Here is a 19588-nt window from a genome sequence, read left to right on the forward strand (position 1 = left end):
ACATAAATAATATTTTAAGGTATTCATAAATATATAACCATTGGTTTAAATTGTAATAATATTTCGCAATATTACTGTTATCTCTGATTAAATAAATGCAGGCTTGAGCATAAGAGACTTCTTTTTAAAAACATTAAAAATAGTCTTTTTTCTGCTCTAGTCCTGTAGGTGTCGTTTGATCACTCGCAGACGCAGCAGATCTGCCGAAGAAGACCCAGCACCGGAAGTGAGGCTAAACTTTGCTCCACACAGCGGAAAACAGCTGTTGTTTAGAAACAGGGAAAGATAGGTAAGTTCAGTACTCCACTCTATTACTGCTGTTTCTTTTTCTACTTATCATAATAGTTATATTTGAGTCTAATTTACTTATTTTTTATATATAATCGACAGCAGTGAATGTTGTTTGCTTTATAAGGAGGCAGCTAACGGATTAGCCAGCTCTGCTAACTTTCTTCTCGACGTCAGACTGATGAGACACTTCAGTCTCTGTTGAACTCCAAAAATGTAATATCTTTATTTAATTAATATATACACTCTTCAGATCATCATATCATGTTGTTATACACTGGGGATGGGAATAAATGACTCGTATTAAGTTCATATTTGTCATCATTGGAGAAACAGACTCTGAGCTGTTGACGTGTCGATGTGTTTAAATTAAGATTATATGATTTATTTCGCGAGGCTTTAGTACATTGTGGATAGAGAGTATAGTGTTATTGTTGATGTAGGAGCGTTTATTGTAAGTTTAATGTTAGTGAATTGTCAGCTTTGTCTCAGCTGTCACTTCTGTTGGATGACTGCTGCTCATCTTCTGTTATTATTAGTACTGTATTAATTGTGATTTGATGAGTTAAGTTGTTCATTTGTCTTTATTTTTCTATGCATGGGTTTTGTGTCCTACTGTGTTATTTTTTTTATATTTATCAAACAACTCCTTGCATATATCATGGCAGGAATTATTTGTTATAGTTGCATATAACTTGCTTTGTTCTTTCTCCCTAGGATGCCTGGGCAAAAAAGAAAGATGTCTTCTTCTGAACCTGATGTAAAGAAGTCAAAGATGGATCAGAGTCTTGTGGAGTCAGATAAATCTCACATGCCCAAGAAGTCTTTGAGAGGAAGACCCAAAAAAAATAAAGGGTTGGAAATTCAGTCAAACCATCAGACACAATCAAGGGAAGAAAACGGGAAACCTGTTCGGCGGTCCTCTCGCTTGAAAACGCCACAAAAGAAAGGTGCGAGAGGAAGACGACGGAAAGATGGGATGAAGGTGAAATCCTCTGGAGATAAACCATCTCAGAATATGTCTGTCCTGAAAAAAGGAAACAAGAAATATGTTCCAAAGGTAAAGAGAGAAAAGCCCTCCATCTCGGAAACGATCAAAACAGTAGCAGCCTTGTTCCCTGTGCAAATAGAGCACAATTATGGACGATTGCTCGACTTGCACAGTGAGGAGATCACGTTACCCAAACCTGACAAAATCCATGTGGCCAATATAATCGATCTGGAATCGATTCGCGACCCGCGAGCAAGCAAAGTAGAAGAGCATAAAGAGCTGCCAAAAGACTCTATTGAGAAAATCACAGTCAGTGTGGATGCAAAAGTAGACGTGATGAGCAAATCTCCTCCACCTTTAGAGGCTCTTTTCAAAGTCATCCAAGAAACCAGCATCACAAAACACTCGTACGCTGGTAAAGACATTTCTGACATGGATGAGTTAGAGGTGGTGAACACGTGTTCCCTGCAGGACAATGTACAAAGTACCGACATGGCGAAAGTGTTTCTCCAGGATTCTGAAGCGTTTCTGGATGATGACATTGAGATTGAACATTGTGTTGTAGAGATCGAAACCTATGAGAATTTGGATGACAGCAGTCAGCAGTCAGCTCACAGCTCTGAGGAGGAAACGTCAAAAAAGCAAACAAGCGAAGCTGTGAGGTGTAACATCACCTCTTCGCCCTCTTTGCCCCAGGAAAGTGCGACGGACTCCTTACAAGAGCTTCCGAAAAAGCAAGCAATGAACCCGCAGGCTCGGACGAAGGCACGCCTTGCGGCTTTGGCCGAGGAAAGAGCTGCTGCCGCCAAGAAACCCCCACCGCGACAGCTCAACCTCCTTGCTCTCTGTGAGGAAATCGCAGATGATATCGCCTCCGATGCTCCGGGAGCTTCGGATGAGAAAGATATTGAGCAGCAAAATGAGGCGAATGAATCTATGGAGGTAAGCGAAACTGAGGAAGTGCCACCTGATAGCATTGTTCCCTCTGAAACCCCCATTGAGGAGCCCGCCGATCCCAAGCCCGAGGATGACACTCCCAAGAAACGTTTCTTTCTCAGCCAGGTGTGTCTTCCGCTCAAGACCCAGGAGAAGAAGAAGCTATCCCGTTATCAGAGGCTAAGGCAGGTGGAGCTTCAGCGGGATAAGTTGACCTGGACCCGTGTGAAGAAGCTGAAGTCGGATCAAGCGAGTCAGGCTGCTTCTCCCAAAGAGGATGAGGCTCCATTGATCTCACCCAGCCCGGCCATCACTCCTGCACAGGTTCCTGTGCCAGAAAGCGTGCCCAAAGTGGGCTCTATTGAACCCAGACGAGCACTTCCAGCTCAGGCACCACCCATGCCTAATGGAATCACCAGCCCGAAACCCAAACCAGTGGTGGAGTACAAACCCTACACTCCCAGACGCAAGTATTCACCAGATGACTTTGAATTTGACTGTCTTGAAGATGAGAGTACCAAACCAGCAGCCAAAAATGAGGTAATCATTTAATTTAGAAAGGATTTATTAAGTCAGTGGTTCCCAAACTTTTTCTTCTGTAGAGAAATATATTTTCAAGCCCCCCACCTACAAGTTTGCTCGCAAAATCCTATAGGATATATTTGAAACATTGTAATTATTAGAGTACCACAACTGCTCAAATTCAATCTTTGTGTTTTTGATTTGAAGTCTCTAAGTGGCATCTTAACCTGTTCGACTTCATACTGTCAGAATTTAATATTTAAAGGCATGCAACACACTGCGGTCTGTCTTCACGTTGCACTGGTGAATCCGAGAGCGAGATACGCCTCATCATATTTTCTTGTCTTGAAGTTGTCTGCACTGGAGGCATCATAGCAAACGCAGGAAATCCATTTGTCTTTTGTGTCAGACGTTGAGTGAACGCTTGCAGAATGTCAGAAATAGAATAAGGCATCAGTTTAGTGTTGGGATCCAGTGTGAACAGCATCATTGATTATAATGGGTTCAAAATGGGTCGTGCTGTTTGTGTCTGGTGTAAAAACAACCCATTGTTTTTGTAGTTATGTTTAAATTAGATTCATTGTCTATGGCATTGGCAGTCCTTTCACAAACTTGTCCATGCTTAGTGCAGAACCATATAGCTTTTATTTATAGTTTTACATGGCTGCCTTCAATACTTAAAGGGATAGTTCACCCAAAAATGAAAATAGTCATAATTTACTCACCCTCATGTTGTTCCAAACTGCATGCATTTCTTTCTTCTGCTGAACACAAAAGAAGATATTTGGAAGAATGTTTGTAACAAAGTTACAAAAAAAATACTATGGTAGTGAACGGTTGTTCTCTTTGCTTGGTTACAAACATCCTTCCAAATATCTTCTTTTGTGTTCAGCAGAAGAAAGAAATTCACACAGGTTTGGAACCACTTGAGGGTGAGTAAATGATGACAGAATTTTCATTTTTGGGTGAACTATCCCTTTAATACTGAATTCTTATTCTTCTATCGTGCCATATAGCTTTCTGTTACTCCAAGACAACAACCGCTACAATAGATAACAGACAGCTGAAGTGGGTACCTCATATTGAGGTAATAAAATGTCGTATTGATATTTTGTGTTCAATAATTTACTTACGTGGCAAGTAGTAGTATATGAAGCAGGGTCATTTTGCAGTGGGGTCTTGTCACACTAAAGAGGATTTTTAATATGCTGAATGTACACTATCCTTCAGCTTTGCAATACCCCCTTTTTAAGGGTACTCCAAGGCAAGGCAAGTTTATTTGTACTCCGGGCCCCCCAGGGGTCGCTCCCCCAGTTTGGAAACCACTGCATTAATTTTGATCAAAAGTAAAGACATTTATAATGTTATATTAATTATATTTCAAATAAATGCTGTTCTTTCTAACTTTCTATCCATTAAATAATCCTAAATAAAATGTATCACAGTTTCTACAAAAATATTAAACTTTCTTGAGCAGCAAATCCTCATATTAGAATGATTTCTGAAGGACCATGTGACACTGAAGACTGGAGTAATTATGCTGGAAATTCTGAATAAAAAACACACACAAAAAGCAATTGACATTTGAAGAATTGTCTTTACGCTAACAATCTAAATAATCACTATATTCTCACAGGTCAAACCAGAGCAATCCTCTTCATCATCTCCAGTGCAGCCCAGACCACCAGTAAAGCAGAAGCCATGTGCGCCCACTTCTGCAGGTAGACATTATATTGATTTGTTTGTTTTTTGAGCAGAACACAGAAAGCCTGACTTCTGTCTATCTTGGACACGTAATGCTAGTTTCATGGTAGGTGTTTGTAGAGCTTATCATACCAAGATAATGTATCAAGTTTTGAAGGTGCCCTAGAATGAGTTGAAACAATATGTTAAATTGTTCTCTGATATCTACATAGAGGGTATGTGGCTTATTTAAGGACAAAAATTGTCCAGATACAGTTTTACAGGTCTATTTACAACCCTAGAAATTGTCCCTAGGATGTAATGCTCCGTTTTTGCTTTATTAGGAAGAGTCATGAATATTAATGTTGAGCTCTGCTCTGATTGGCTTATTTCAGCAGCTCACTTCACACTGCAGTTCAGTTGTCCTGACCGTCCTGACAGAACACAGACCGACTGAATGACACTTTAAGCAGAACATCTCAAATGGAGATTGCTGAAATGCAGCCTATGCTTATATAATTGCATGTTTATATAACGTTAGTCACAATGTAGGCTAACGTTACGCAGTGACTGTGATGTAGCCTAATCTGAAATACAAATAGGCAAAACCATACTTCAGTTCTCAAAAATATAAATATATAACTTCTATTTTTTACAAAATGAATAGCCTTGTCAAATGATTATCGTTTTAACTTCGATCGAGTGAACAATCTGTAAGCAACGTATCTACGGTTGTATTTTATAATATAAAATAATATTACTCTCTGTCATTAGACACACTATTTAGTTTTGTATGGTACTTGGTGTTTCCTATTGTTACTGTACTAGCATCTTGCGTCATCTAGACAATGCTGTCTCTCTAAGAAACTTTCAATTTAACCAGAAATTGTTTAAACAGTCAATAAGTGAATAAATCACTACTTACTGCTTGCAGGAATACAGTTGCCCCTTTTCTTCAGTTTAAGACGCTGAGCGAAGCTTGCTTGAAATGGACCGAACAAACGAAAGATTTTGAAATAAATTGTTGTGGTATCTGATTATAATAAACCTCAACCATGACTGTTGACATATGAAAAGTCCTCCCGTCCCCTGCACAGCCTGAACATGACGTGTGTCATGAGAGTTGCCGTTTTTGCTATCCTCCAGTGTCTTGTTTACCTGCAGTCCCAGTTACCGTCAGTTCCGCCTGACAATGAACATGTTTGGACAGATGCAAATGTTGGGGGCGTGCATATAAATGATCCCCAACGCTTGCGTCACGTTTGGGTTTATGTTGAGAAGCAATATTTTACTGTGGTGAGATTTACATAAGAAGGAGGAGGCAATGGTGTTTGAGACTTACAGTATGTGGTTAATTCAATTTTTCATTCTAGGGCACCTTTAAACACATAATGAACAAATACTCTCTGACAGGTTTAATACTACGGAATGTGCATTTTTGAAAATTAATTATTACTTTGTGGTGCATGTGTCCACAGAAAGTAAGCCAAATCCCTCTCCCCAGCAAGAACCTATCCAAGAGACACAAACAGAAAACAGCAACAGGTAATCAATTGTTGAAAGATTTGAAAACTAAACGCAACTTCGAGTAAGCTATGGTTTTATTTTCCTGAAAAATATAAACGTGTTGTATTTGCTATGTATAATGCCATGAGTTTAAAGTGGGGCTTTGTTTTTGTTCAACAAATAGGAAGTGTTCAGAACAACTTTTTAAGAGTAATTTTTGCAATTCAATTTGGTAATGCTAGTTTAACAAATATTACACAATTCATCTTAAAATGCTAGAATGAAATTCACAAAGGGTTCAGTGTCATTATTGAAGTAATGTATATTCACAGTCTGTTAATAATTTTATTAAACTTTTTGGTGTCGTTTTAGGGCAAGTTCTGATGTTGAACCTGAAGCAGAACAGAAGAAAGAAGTCAGAAACAGTCCCAAACCTGCACATACAGCAGCACAGTCCAGCAATGTAAGTCAATTATATCCTAATGAACTTTATTTGGTTATTATTTAATCCTAGTTTTTTATATGTATTTATTTTTCATTCTTTATGTATTGTGTGTTAAATATACAATTACTATGTTACAGCTTTGAGATTGTTTTGAAATAAACAATTAAACCAAGAAAAGAATACATCACGGCCATCATTATATTATACACTGGGGTATTGATGCTTATTAGCATTTTGTGAAGGCTGTTTATGTGCTTTCCAGGATGCTGGTCAGAAGGCTTTTGGTGCGGTGGCATGTAACGTGTGTGGGATGCTGTACTCCCCTTCGAGTCCAGAGGATGAATCCCAACATCTCCTCTTCCACAACCAGTTCATCAGTGCTGTCAAATACGTGGTGAGACACATATTTGTTATTATATGATTCAAAGCTGCTTTCATCAGATTCATTAAAGGTGCTGTATGTAAGTTTTTCACTTTACTAAAGCTTAAAAATGCAGTTTATATATATATATAGAGAGAGAGAGAGAGAGAGAGAGAGAGAGAGAGAGAGAGAGAGAGAGAGAGAGAGAGAGAGAGAGAGAGAGAGAGAGAGAATATTTTACTCCCATCCTAAAATAAAACAGTCTCAAAATAACTACATACCCATGTCTCAAAATCATTATTGTGATATGTGGTCCAGGGCTGGAAGAAAGAGAGAATACTGGGAGAGTATCCTGATGGCAAGATTATTCTTGTTCTCCCTGATGATCCTAAGTACGCATTGAAAAAGGTACTCGTTTCTTCCTTATTTATTTTAATTCGCCAGCCCTCAAACTGCCTGCTGCAGCCATACTGCATGTTTTGAAGATTTCTTCCCTAATACATATTATGTCTGTTTATGATATTTGTCTTGTTTGATTTAAGGTTGAAGAGATCAGAGAAATGGTCGACAATGACTTGGGCTTTCAGCAAGTGGAGAGCAAGGTCCCATCACAGACCAAAACTTTCCTTTTCATTTCAAATGATAAGAAAGTCGCAGGCTGCCTTATTGCAGAGCACATCCAAGAGGTCAGCTGAACATACAGGTGTTTAATAGCATGTTTAAAGGTGTATATCTGCATCTGTGTTATAAATGATACAAAATCCCCAAATTATTTGTTAATAATTGTTTAACTTATTAATAAAATGTAAGAAAGATTCTTCCTTTATATGCAATAATCAAAACATAATTGGTTCTAGATGACTTTGTTATTTTAACATATTATCATGTATTAGATATAGAAATTACTATATTATTAGTTTGTCCATATTTGAAATATATTGAACTGCATATCAGTTTTTTGCATTATTTATCATCTAATTATAGAATGAATCTGTTCCATCAGAATGTAAATTTCTGCATATTCACCACCTCTTGCGTTAAATCTTGAACAATTTCATATTTTAGAAACCAAGAAGAATGAAATATTTTCAAAATATATTTTACAATATTTCAGATATCAATATTTTGATACATCACAATTTCTCTGGTTTCCCCCCACAATTAGCACAGAAATTGTGAAAAACTTATATTCCATGTTGGTCTATTAACTCTTTCCCTGCCATTGAAGGAAATTTATTTTATTTATGAGACAATGCTTTCCCAGCCTTGACAGATATTTCTGTCTTTCTATGTTTTCACTGTTCTACTGTAGTGGGCACTATAAGACATCTTCTGAAAGAGTACTGATCAAAACACAGGTGAAAAGAAGCAGAAACAAGTGATATTGTATGCAAGCAGACGCAACATATGTAAAATAACGTGATCCTCAACATTAAACAGCCTATAAATCAAAACTGCCTAATGTTACTGAATGAAATGTCAACCCGGGATGAGTTATAGGACTGTGCAAGAATTAGGGATGTTGATGGACTGTGATCAAATATGCTGGCAGTGGCTGGAAACTCTTAAATGCTGTTGGGGAAAGCGTTAATAAACAATTGATGTCATTGTAAAGTGCTGCTTCTTTGTGTAATGTTCATTTTAGTCTATTCTGCATCTGATGGGTTTGTTTTGGCTGTTGTGTGCAGGGATACAGGGTTATAGAGGAGTCGATTCCAGAAGGTTCAGAAGGAGAAAAGGTCATGTACGAGCGTCAGAGAGCCTGGTGCTGCTCTATCGTACCTGAGCCGGCGCTCTGTGGCATCAGTCGCATTTGGGTGTTCAGCATGATGAGACGGAGAGGCATCGCCTCACGAATGATCGAGTGCCTCAGGTAAAGCATATGAATAATTGTAACTACAGTTAAAATGTTGTAGTACATACATTTTGGTAGTTACACTTTAAAAATGTACAATGCATCAAAACAATTATTTGTAACATATATATATATATATATATATATATATATATATATATATATATATATATATATATATATATATATATATATATATATAAAATGCAGTACAATGTGTATAATGAAACATACTATGAATACATTTAGAATACTTTAGAATAAATACCTTACATTACACAGTATTCAATTATTAAATATTTTATTCAGCAAGGATGCATTAAATTGACAGTAAAGACATTTATAATGGAATCTTCTATTCATCAATAAAATCCAATTCTTCAAAAATATTAAGCACCTCAACTGTTTTCAACATTGATTGTTTTCACCAAATCATCATATCATAATGATTTCTAAAGGATCATGCGACACTGAAGACTGGTGTAAGGATGCTGAAAATTCATCTTTGATCACAGGAATAAATTACATTTTACAATGTAATCAAAAGGGGAAAAAAAACATTTATTTTAAATTGTCATAATATTTTACAATATCACAGTTTTTTCTGTACTTTTGATCAAATAAATGCAGCATTTTTGAGACTGCTTTCAAAAACATTAACAAATCTTACCGACCTAAAACCTTTGAACCGTAGTGTACTTTCTCCAGATTTTAAGTTAAAGTGATTTTTGAGACATTAAAGGAAACAAAATAATGCATTCTTACAATGTTCATTCATCATCTTTTTCTCCAGGAATAATTTCATCTATGGGTCTCATCTAAGTAAAGATGAAATCGCCTTCTCTGATCCCACGCCTGATGGCAAACTCTTCGCAACGCATTACTGTGGAACCTCTCAGTTTTTGGTCTACAACTTTGTAAGCGGGAATCGCTCTACCTGACAGGATGTGGACAAAGAAACAGAGCTCAGTTTTAAAATATTCACATTTAAGAAGAGGAATGGACTATATTTAACTATACCAAACAGTGCAAAAATGAGAGCACATGATGGTGAGAGACAGAAACAGACACACCGTAGGACTTTTGTCGAGATTCTTGGTTTGAATTGGCAAAGACTGGCGTAGTCTCCTTACAAGAGGTGTAAGATGCAACTGATATCTAACACTCACGGCCAGGTGACGTACTTTAATAAGCCTGCACAGTAGCTTATACCTGATGAATTGTTTAATCAAAGACATCTAAACTGATCTCTCAGGTTTAGGTTGCAGCCTATCTTAGGACTCACCGTTTAGTGGAAGCCATGTAGTCCAGTGCACAATTGCAGAATCAGTGTAAGTACTTCTTCCTGGAACATTTAGGAGGACATGTGAACTTTTTTACTGTAAGCAATGCCTCGGTCATGAGGCGATGATTTTTGAATCTCAGGTTGAAAAACATCATGAATTTGTCATCAAAATCTCCCTTCGACCCTTATGTCATGTCAGATATTTTCAAAGAGAGCATATTTTCCTGATACAATGTGTTCCATGTGCATTTTAAAGAGGTTTACATGCATGGCGATGACATCAATAGATGGCAGGTGATTTCATAGAAGTCGGTGGTTTTGCACAACTGTGCAGAATGAATTTGATTCATTTGTTTCTAAAACACAAGTGTAATAATATTTGCCCGGTCATAGTATTCCATCTCATTTTAATATTTTTTAGAATGATTTTATGTATGTATATGTATTTTGATTGAATTATATTAATTTACCCCTGGAAATGACTACAGATTGATCTTTCTTTATCTTTAGTTGCAGGATGAAGTCTGAAATCACCCTAACCGAAACTTTTTTCTTTTCTTTTGTTAATATTATAATTTTGTACTCTGCAGTTATACATTTTAGAAGCCTCATAAAATTATCAGGACATATGGGTTTATCGCATATATATATATAAGGGATTTACCTAATTTATAAATTGGGATATTTGATTATTCTTAATAAAATGTAAAGGAAAAACAGCTTACATTAGTTAGTCATACAAGTTACTTTTAACCTTATAGTAAGAAGCAAATAAGTCAAATGCAGTAGAGTAAATATTAAAATGGGCTGAGTTTTTTATTTTATTCTTTATTTAATTTTGAAAGGGACAAAGTCCATCATGTAAATGTGATTTAGCCATACAGACTATATATATATATATATATATATATATATATATATATATATATATTATGTAAAAATGCTGTTTTCAACTTTGGCGTACTGTGCGAAGTCTCAAATGTGCTCAAGAATCAGGTACAGCACATTTTTCAAGTTTTATTTTTTTCCTCTAGCTTTGAGCAATATACATATTGACTTTTATTATGACAGGGACTCTTATTTTTAAGTATTACACTTCCGGTGGGAGTTAAAAGAGTTTGCACGTTTGCTGTGGGCATGAGAACGTATTCTACTTTCAACGGACTTTAGCTTTTTAAGATTTTTGTAAACTTTAGGTATAACAGATTTAATAATATAAGTAATTATATATGAGGGACAGTGTGTCATCTGTCTCTTAAAGACTGTACCTGTATGAACACGTGTTTTGTAGACATGGGGGATCATGTCGAGTTAGTCGCTGGCTGTTATGAACAGATAGTGTTTGGATATAGAGTGTGTACTAGTGACGAGGTAATTATCATGTTCATATCTTTTATATAATCTTCATTAGTCTTTATTGTTAAGGTGTAATTGTGTCTTGTTTTATTTCAGCCTGGGTTTGCTTTTTTTAATGAATACAATATTTTAATAACAGGCTTATTACTTCAATAATAATAAGACTTAATTTCAAAAACTTTCTTGGTTATGTTCTTTATGTCTATTTTAGGAGTGGACACTTGAGCCCAACTTCACCCATCATGCACACACAGCCTCACTGACTGCAGTTTCATCCAGTGATCGATTCATCGCCACAGGAAGCAAAGATGAAACCATTCAGCTGTATGACATGAGCAAGAAAACTGAACATGGGGCTTTGTTGCACCATGATGGTGAGGATATTTGCTTTTTCTCTGTCTCTCAATTTTGGTTTCTGACATCAAAGATTCTGTATCACCAACATTTAGGTTTCATGTGATGTCAACAAATTCTGACCTCACCTTCTCCGCAGGCACCATCTCGTGTCTGGAGTTCTACGGCACGTCCCATTTGCTAAGTGGAGGGCAAGATGGTCTCATCTGTGTGTGGGGCACCCAAAAATGGGAATGCTTAAAATCTATCAAAGCTCACAAGTAAGTAATATGAACACGCAGCATTCAGCAAGGTTGCATTAAATGGATCAAGAGTGACAGTAAAGACATTTGTGATGTTACAATGGATTTCTATTTTAAATAAATGTTGATATTTTGACGTTTTTATTCATCAAAGAATCCTAAATATAATGCATCACTGATTACACAAACATGATAATCCGCAGAACAACTGTTTCTTGAGCAGCAAATCATCATATTAAGGAAGGATCATGTGACTGAAGACTGGAGTAATGATGCTGAAAATTCAGATTTGATCACAGGAATAAATTACATGTTAACTATACTACAATAGAAACGTTATTCCAAATAGGAATATTATTTTACCAATATTACTGTTTTTACTGCATTAGTTTGTTTAATAAATGCAGCCTTGGTGAGCAAAAGAGATTTCATTCAAAAAACATTTTAAAATTTACTTTATTATTAAATGACATAATCTGGGATTAATTTGTATTTTAATTTTAGGGGTCATGTAACTTCACTGTCCGTACACCCTTCTGGGAAACTTGCACTCTCTGTTGGATCAGACAAGACTCTGAGGCAAGTACACGGAGATGTTTTTATGTCAACATGACTTTATGTTTATGTAAAAAAAAAAAATTATCACAATTTAATTTCTCCTATTTCAGAACATGGAATCTAATCGAAGGACGCTCAGCTTTCATCAAAAACATCAAACAGAGTAAGAAGACTTTGATTCTGTTTTTACCTTCCTTTTTTAATTATTTTATACGGTTATTGTGACGTATTTAAAACGTGTACTTTTTAGGTAAGTCAAAAACTTTAATAACAATAAAAACTGTCTTGTATAGAAATTGACTGGTGTGTAATGATGTTTTGCAGCTGCAGAGATCGTCTTGTGGTCACCAGACGGAGAGCAATATGCAGTGGTTGTGAATAATAGAGTGGATATTTACACTGTGAACACTGCTACAATTATTGGAACCTTTGCATTCCCAAAAAGGATTTCATGTCTGAAGTTTCTGAAGGTGAACAGCCTTTAAGTGTTGCAATATATGTCTATTCAGCCAGTTCTAGGTTAGTTCTAGTGTTGTGATTGGTCGACTGCTTACAGCACGTGTTGGAAACCAAACGCATTACCATGTCTGAATCTCAGCTCTTCCCCAGCACTTGATACACAATGATATGATCAGAAACTATGCCGATGGTTTATCCTCATCAATTCCAGCACAAGTCCTCATATGTCTGAAGTGATGCAAAGTGGATTTTTCTTTTGCAGCAAAGAAAATAGCGACTTCTTGGCATGTTGAGAACATGAACCAAACTCTTCCAGTCTCAACGACAACTAAAGTGTTTTATGGTCCTAAGTTGAGGTTGTTCGCAGTCAGCCAATGAAAACTATGGACTGGCATTATGCAAATTTGTTACAAACCTACATTCATGCAGGAAGTAAGACTGATCGCTTCTTTCTTTTAAGAGACAATACCTTATCTTATCTATACTTTGATCTTTGAAACTTGGTAGACATTTACATTCACAAACGGCTGTATCACACTACATGAAAGATCATATCTGAAAAAGCTTAATAGGGGCACTTAAACTGAGTTTTTATTTTTTAGAAATTTTGCTGCCCTACTTTGTCAAATGTAACCTGCTCACTTGATTATTCTGAATTAAAGTCCTGTTCTCTCTCTTTAAGAACACACTCTTGGCTGTGGGAGGAGATGATGAGAGTGTGCGTATCTATGACGTGACTTCACAGAAGTGTGTTTTGGAGTTCAAAGCACATGAGAACAGGTATGACCACCGCTTCATTATGGGTGCTTCCCAATCTCACAGAATCATTTCTTGGGCTGTTCCATTATCAATATCGTTCTAGTGCATTGAATTCCCCAGAATGCAGTGAACATCGGCATGGAGATAAGTTGCTGTAATTGCTTTTTTTTGTAAAAAATGTTTTCTTTTCTCCAGAGTAAAAGCCATTGAGAGCTTCATGAAGGAGGATTTTTGTGTCCTTGTTACGGCGTCAAATGATGGATACATTAAGTTGTGGAAACTCAATCTTGAGGTATTGTGTTTTTCAACTGTTAGAGAAGAAAATATAACCTATTTCCAAAACTCAGTTTCTGCATAAGAAACAACCTTTAGGTTTCTCTTTTATAAATATTGTCTACATTCTCACTGAAACTCAACCTTGTATCCAAACACGTTCCCAGATATTTTAAATTTTTGACAACAGTCTGATTGCAGAGAGCTATTGTACAATCTTTTCATTAATTTGCGCTCAATTAACTTAAAGGAACTGTATGTAAGAAATGTATTTCAATGAATCATAAAATGGCCCCGATATGTCACTAGACATTAAGAAATCATTTTAATTATATCAATGACAACAGTAGTCCGGCCAGGATATTGTCATTTAAAAGTAGTTGTTGCAGCCCTCAACTGATGTTGATATTTTGTGTTTTGACCTGAAGCTCCGCCCTCCACCTATTGACCATTCACGAAGTCAGTAGTGTTTCGGCATCCGGGTTGCCAGATCTGCTCTAGTTACCACAGCTGAGCTACAAACGTTCCTGCTGATTCTGCAGCCAATCTGGCAACCTTGAGTCAGGGGGAGGGGGTGAGGGGGATAGTGATTGTAGTACCAGTTTTGGCCACAATCTTACATACATACACTTCCTTTAATTAGTATTTTATCCTCCCTCCTTCCTATACAGAAACTTGAGACTCCTTCCTTGCTCGGCCAGGTGAACACAACTGCCAGACTCACCTGTCTGTCTGTTTGGATACCTGGGGAAGCAAAAGAGACAACTGTGGAGCAATCGGCCCAGCCTGCAACTTCTAAAGGTATGTGCACAATTGCCGTTGTTCTATGTATTTTCTTAGGCAAAATCCTGTCATTTCAATAGGAATTTTTGAGAGAAAGCGAAAGATTTCCCTGCACAGACTTTACAACGGGTTCAAGATTGTTTAAACAGAAGCTCAAGCATGCTTGCTTGACGTGCAAGAACCAATGAGGTTCATTCTCGTGTTACGCAGCACGTTTGAACTTCAGCGGGAACCAATGAGGTTCATTCTCGTGTTACGCAGCACGTTTGAGCTTCAGCGGGAACCAATGAGGTTTGTTCTTGCACATCAAGCATGGATGGTTGAGCTTCTGTTGGCCATATTTGAGTCCTCTATGTATATTCACTGATCAATGTTTATATGTGAATAAAATATACAACAATAATAATAATGAATAAATAAAAAACACCTATGTCTTTTCTCATTACAGCGGTTGTGGAGCTCCCTGTACCGGTCAAAGGTAAAAGAGTGAGGCTGCCAGGGGAGGAGGTGATAGTAGTGGAGGAAAGCAGCTCCACAAAGAAAGGAAAAAAGAAGAAAAGACAAAAAGTGCAATAAACACTTTTATTGAAATTATTGGTGGTGTCCTGTTATTTACATTTCCCCTTCAGTCTTGTTATTATATAGCAGTGGATTTATAATAACAATAACACTGCAGAGTTGTTTAAAGTGGGCATTTTTCCAATTAGAAAAGGCAGAAACTCTTTGAATGCCAGTGAATTGAAAGAAAATAAAAATACTAATATTTTTTTAATCCATTTATAAAACGGAGAAATATGTCCTCACCATAGACTGTAGGGTCCTCACCTGCATTGGCTGACTTTTATTTTGAAAATCACTAGTAGGCAATGTTTCAGGAAGTTAAAAAGTGGAGAAGATTTAGCTTTTCCCCTTAGCAGTCAACACGTCTTTCTGTTTTATTTGAGAGGTAATCAAACGTGCAGAAATGTCTGTGGATTGGCTTGGTTATGGTTATGCAGCTCTGATAACGATAGGAGGGATTGTTGGTTATGCTAAAGCAGGTAAGTCTCTTGCGTGGACTTCATGCGTGGGACAAACGGCGGCTTTTAGTACTCTGGTTTAGTTCTGGGGTAGCTAGAATGTGTTAAACACTTTGTAAAATGTTTCAATATGAATGAAATGTTTTTAGAACATTTCAATTGTAATGTTTAATTTTAATGTAGATATTGTCGAGCGTTTAACTTTTTACAATTCGCCTTGAAAGTTCAATGAATTATCTCACGATATATGTGAGTTTATAAACACATGTATTATGCTATATATATATATATATATATATATATATATATATATATATATATATATATATATATATAGTGAACATTTACCGGAACTTCCTAATATGGTCATGTTCCGGCTGTAGGTAGTTTCATGTCTTTGGTTGCTGGGCTGATGTTTGGCATTGCAGCATTTGTTGGTGCTTATCAGATGTCAAAAAATGCCAAAGATATCTGGGTTTCACTGGGTAAGTCTTTATTTCCAATCATTTTGTATAGTCTATATATTCTAGAAATTAGGATCAAAAATGTTAAACTGACTTGTTTTTATATTTTCAGGTACCTCTGGATCACTGACTGCACTAATGGGAGTGAGATTTTTGAGTTCATGGAAAATTATGCCAGCTGGACTCATGGCAGGAGCAAGGCAGGAATATTTTGTTTATTTATTATATATTAAAAAATTGTAAAGACTTGAAATATCCCAGATATCCTTGATGTTTTCATACAGACAAAAGATAAAAATCCAGATGTGAAAAGGCCAGGATATAATATATGGAAGCTTGTTTCTGCCGGGAAATAAAAATAAAAGGCAATTGCAATTTTGATCTTGCATGAGAAATAATCTCAGACTTGTGAGATATAAAGTTGCAATTGCATGTTTTAAAGCACACACTGTTAAAAGTTAAATTGTGAGATGAAAAATGTACCATTTTATTTTAATTCTGTGTCAGAAACCAGCTTCCATTGATAAAGGTGTGTGTGACATTAACATGGAAAAATGTACCATTTTGACTGTTGAATAATTTTTTGTTCTTTGTCTTTCTTGCAGTTTATTGATGTTTCTGAGGATTGGCGTTATAGTGCTGCAGAATTCACAAAAAAAGAAAAGATGACACCATTCAGAAAGTACATGCCTATCCTGAGGACACAGATATACTACATTATTTTCATTAGATATTTTATACAATACAATAAAGTTCAATTTGAGGTTAGGGAAATGCTGTCATAATTGTAGATGAACAAATTAAAGCAAATAAAATATATGGCATTTCAAATATTTGTTGATTTGTGCATTTACACTACAGAACATGTTTGCGTTCTCCTCTTTACTAGCTAGTAATTCCTCAAATGTATTTATTAATGTCAGCTCTAGATTTAGTATTTATTTTGACCTTTAGAGGGCCACAGTATATATTTTTAGACTGCACAAATGGCTGTTCTTTTTAAAGGTTAATGATGGATCATATTTGGCCAGTTTTATTATAGCCTAATTTTCAACTTACAAAATCCCAAGAGTGTAACATCATCCGTATGATTAAATCTTCATTTAAAAAATTTACTCGTTATTAAATGTTAACTAATGAGACTTAATTGTAACTTTTAATTGTGAAAATGTAGTGTTACCAATTTTTATTTTAAAAGATGATACAATTGTTTATGTCACACATCTCTGCTGCTGCAGTGTTGTTGGTAAAGTTTTACAAGTAACGCAAGTTTCATAATCAGAATCATTTTTTTAAGTAACTAAAGCAATGCTTTACTTTTTTAAATAATGCATTGCATTGACTGACTGTAAACCTGCAACAATTAAATATTAAATAATACAAATATAATTATTATTAGCCAATGTTTTTGCTACTGTCTCGATCCCTTACAGTTGAGAATTTGTATACATGTCCTTAAACCTGAGGCGTATTCATTTCACTTTTGGTGGGTGAGAGCCTGTACATTGGCCAAAAAATGTAAAATTATTTTTGTTATAAACGAACAAGCAAGCCAGTCGAGGTTATAAAAAGTAACGCAAAAGTAGCGTAATGCATTACTGAACGTTATTTTTGGGTGCGTAACGAACGCAATATTGTAATGCGTTTCATTTATAAATAACTTTCCCCCACACTGGCTGTAAATGTATGCTTTTTTGTTTAATATTTTATTACATCTGGAACAATTAAACGTATTGTTTATTACAATCACATTGTTAGTGACTTGCTGCTGTTATTATAATGTTCCAGTCCCCGAATAATTAAGGTGTGCTCATTAAATGTCTCATTAGTGAGCCTGCAGGAGTCTCAGGGGCATAAAGCAATCTCTATGCTCAAACAGTCTAGACTACGATCCATCCAGATCCCTCAGCGGGGATTTATAAGCACAAATCACCCAGCGCGAGGACAAAACGCACCTAGATGACCCCATGTGTCCACCGGTTTCGTGCGGCTGGGCTTTTGGTTTCATTACGGTAAGGTGGACCTGCACTGTCAGCACAGGCAGATGTCAGGTGATCCACCGACTAATGCGCGTAGGTTGGACTGTAAGAAATCACAAAATGGCATTTTTTAAATATAAGAGCATCATTTTGGGATTACGCATGGCTGGAAAATGCACCATGTACTGTCAGCTCATGTGATGATGCGCTAAATCACTGGGACATACAGCGTTTGTTGTGTATTTATGATCAAATATCAGCAGTGAGCGCCTGGCCAGATCATGGGGCTGTGTTACAGTCTGCGTCCACGCTTGTTTGGGGACCTCAGTGGATCCATTTCCAACGCCAACTCGGAGTCAGATCACCAGTCTCCGGATCCTGGAATGATGATGATGCCGTCGTGCGTCCGGGGCTCCAGGCAGCGCGACGAGGACTCTGGAGGGAATAGCGGGAAGACATCATCCACCTCCCCTTTACGCACCGGGGACGCCGGCAAGGTCCCGGCCGGGGAGCTCCGCCGTAGCGACGCGGACAGAGCGCTCATCCAGAACGGTGGAGGTGGCGGTGGAGGAAAGAGGAGGCTGCAGCTGCTCCAGACTCCCAGCAGCGCCCAGAAACACAAGAACTGGGACAAATTGGTGGTGGAGGAGAAGGAGGCCGAGAAGGAGGCCAAGAAAGTCAGCAAGAACATTGACAGGGCCTTGAAGGAACTCAAACGGGAATATAAACAGACGCATCGGCTGCTGCTCTTAGGTGGGTGATGCTGCCATACCTACTGTACGCTGGCTTTCTTTATTACTATTGTTGTGCTGTTAAAAATAGGTGGGCATTGATGTCAGAAAGCATTGGTTCAAATGTATGCTAGCATTGTACTAGAACCTAAATATAGCCTAACGTATATTCTCAATACTTTCATAATGCCTCATAGTCGTAATACACATTCAGAGATCAATCAATACTATATATATATATATATATATATATATATATATATATATATATATATATATATATATCATATATATATATATATATATATATATATATATATATATATATATATATATATATATATGCATTTGACATCAAGAGACTAGACTACACCAATAGAAAAAGCATTTCGAATACGAATATTAATAGGCTATATTATTATTATTTTTGGTATGACTGCTTCCGAACAGTGTGATTTGCAGATTAAATGGAGATTAAACTGAATGCATAAATAGGCTATATCAGTTAAACTAACAATAAAAACCTGATGTAGCTTCATTATGAATATTTTAATAACAATAATATTAAGAAGACGAAGAAGAAGAATGAAATATCCATATTATTTGGAGCTGGATTTGTAATTTGTTTTAATCCATTGCATTACAAGTATAACAGGTATGAATACGTGTAACTGGGGTAACAATGATTGGTTACACTTTATTTTGAAACACTTTATTTTAAAGTGTCCTTATTTTACAT

At 36.5% G+C, this 19588-nt stretch overlaps 4 protein-coding genes across 7 annotated transcripts in view; all 4 read left to right on the plus strand.

Moving 5' to 3' along the window:
- Positions 1-170: 170 nt before the first annotated feature.
- Positions 171-10347, plus strand: esco1 (establishment of sister chromatid cohesion N-acetyltransferase 1). 3 transcript variants are annotated; one of them, XM_067435246.1, is made up of 10 exons: positions 171-289; positions 1006-2755; positions 4374-4458; positions 5899-5965; positions 6299-6389; positions 6634-6765; positions 7051-7140; positions 7275-7418; positions 8421-8605; positions 9381-10347. In XM_067435246.1, the coding sequence occupies exons 2-10, from the start codon at positions 1007-1009 to the stop codon at positions 9526-9528; spliced, it is 2691 nt and encodes an 896-aa protein (XP_067291347.1). In that variant the 5' UTR covers positions 171-289; position 1006; the 3' UTR covers positions 9529-10347. The 3 variants fall into 3 exon arrangements, with proteins under 3 accessions (XP_067291347.1, XP_067291348.1, XP_067291346.1); XM_067435245.1 differs by lacking the exon at positions 171-289 and adding an exon at positions 403-504; XM_067435247.1 differs by lacking the exons at positions 171-289; positions 9381-10347 and adding an exon at positions 391-504 and having other exon boundaries at positions 7275-7435; positions 8421-8555.
- Positions 10348-10950: 603 nt separating this feature from the next.
- On the plus strand, positions 10951-15250 carry pak1ip1 (PAK1 interacting protein 1). 2 transcript variants are annotated; one of them, XM_067435269.1, is made up of 11 exons: positions 10965-11068; positions 11164-11243; positions 11440-11602; positions 11722-11842; positions 12329-12403; positions 12493-12545; positions 12707-12852; positions 13524-13621; positions 13796-13892; positions 14545-14674; positions 15105-15250. In XM_067435269.1, the coding sequence occupies exons 2-11, from the start codon at positions 11166-11168 to the stop codon at positions 15230-15232; spliced, it is 1089 nt and encodes a 362-aa protein (XP_067291370.1). In that variant the 5' UTR covers positions 10965-11068; positions 11164-11165; the 3' UTR covers positions 15233-15250. The 2 variants fall into 2 exon arrangements, with proteins under 2 accessions (XP_067291369.1, XP_067291370.1); XM_067435268.1 differs by having other exon boundaries at positions 10951-11243.
- Positions 15251-15381: 131 nt separating this feature from the next.
- Positions 15382-17821, plus strand: tmem14cb (transmembrane protein 14Cb). The gene is made up of 4 exons (XM_067435276.1): positions 15382-15696; positions 16059-16160; positions 16252-16339; positions 16745-17821. Exons 1-4 carry the CDS (start codon positions 15621-15623, stop codon positions 16806-16808), a joined length of 330 nt encoding a protein of 109 aa, XP_067291377.1. The 5' UTR covers positions 15382-15620; the 3' UTR covers positions 16809-17821.
- Positions 17822-18167: 346 nt separating this feature from the next.
- The window catches only part of gnal2 (guanine nucleotide binding protein (G protein), alpha activating activity polypeptide, olfactory type 2), a 38452-nt gene continuing 37031 nt past the window's right edge, over positions 18168-19588 (plus strand). The window contains exon 1 of the mRNA XM_067435264.1: positions 18168-18871. Coding sequence (XP_067291365.1) covers positions 18400-18871 — 472 coding nt within the window. The 5' untranslated portion in view covers positions 18168-18399. The remainder of the gene's footprint in view (positions 18872-19588) is intronic.

The sequence above is a fragment of the Pseudorasbora parva genome, chromosome 24, assembly GCF_024679245.1.
Source record: "Pseudorasbora parva isolate DD20220531a chromosome 24, ASM2467924v1, whole genome shotgun sequence".
Taxonomy (NCBI): Eukaryota; Metazoa; Chordata; class Actinopteri; order Cypriniformes; family Gobionidae; genus Pseudorasbora; species Pseudorasbora parva.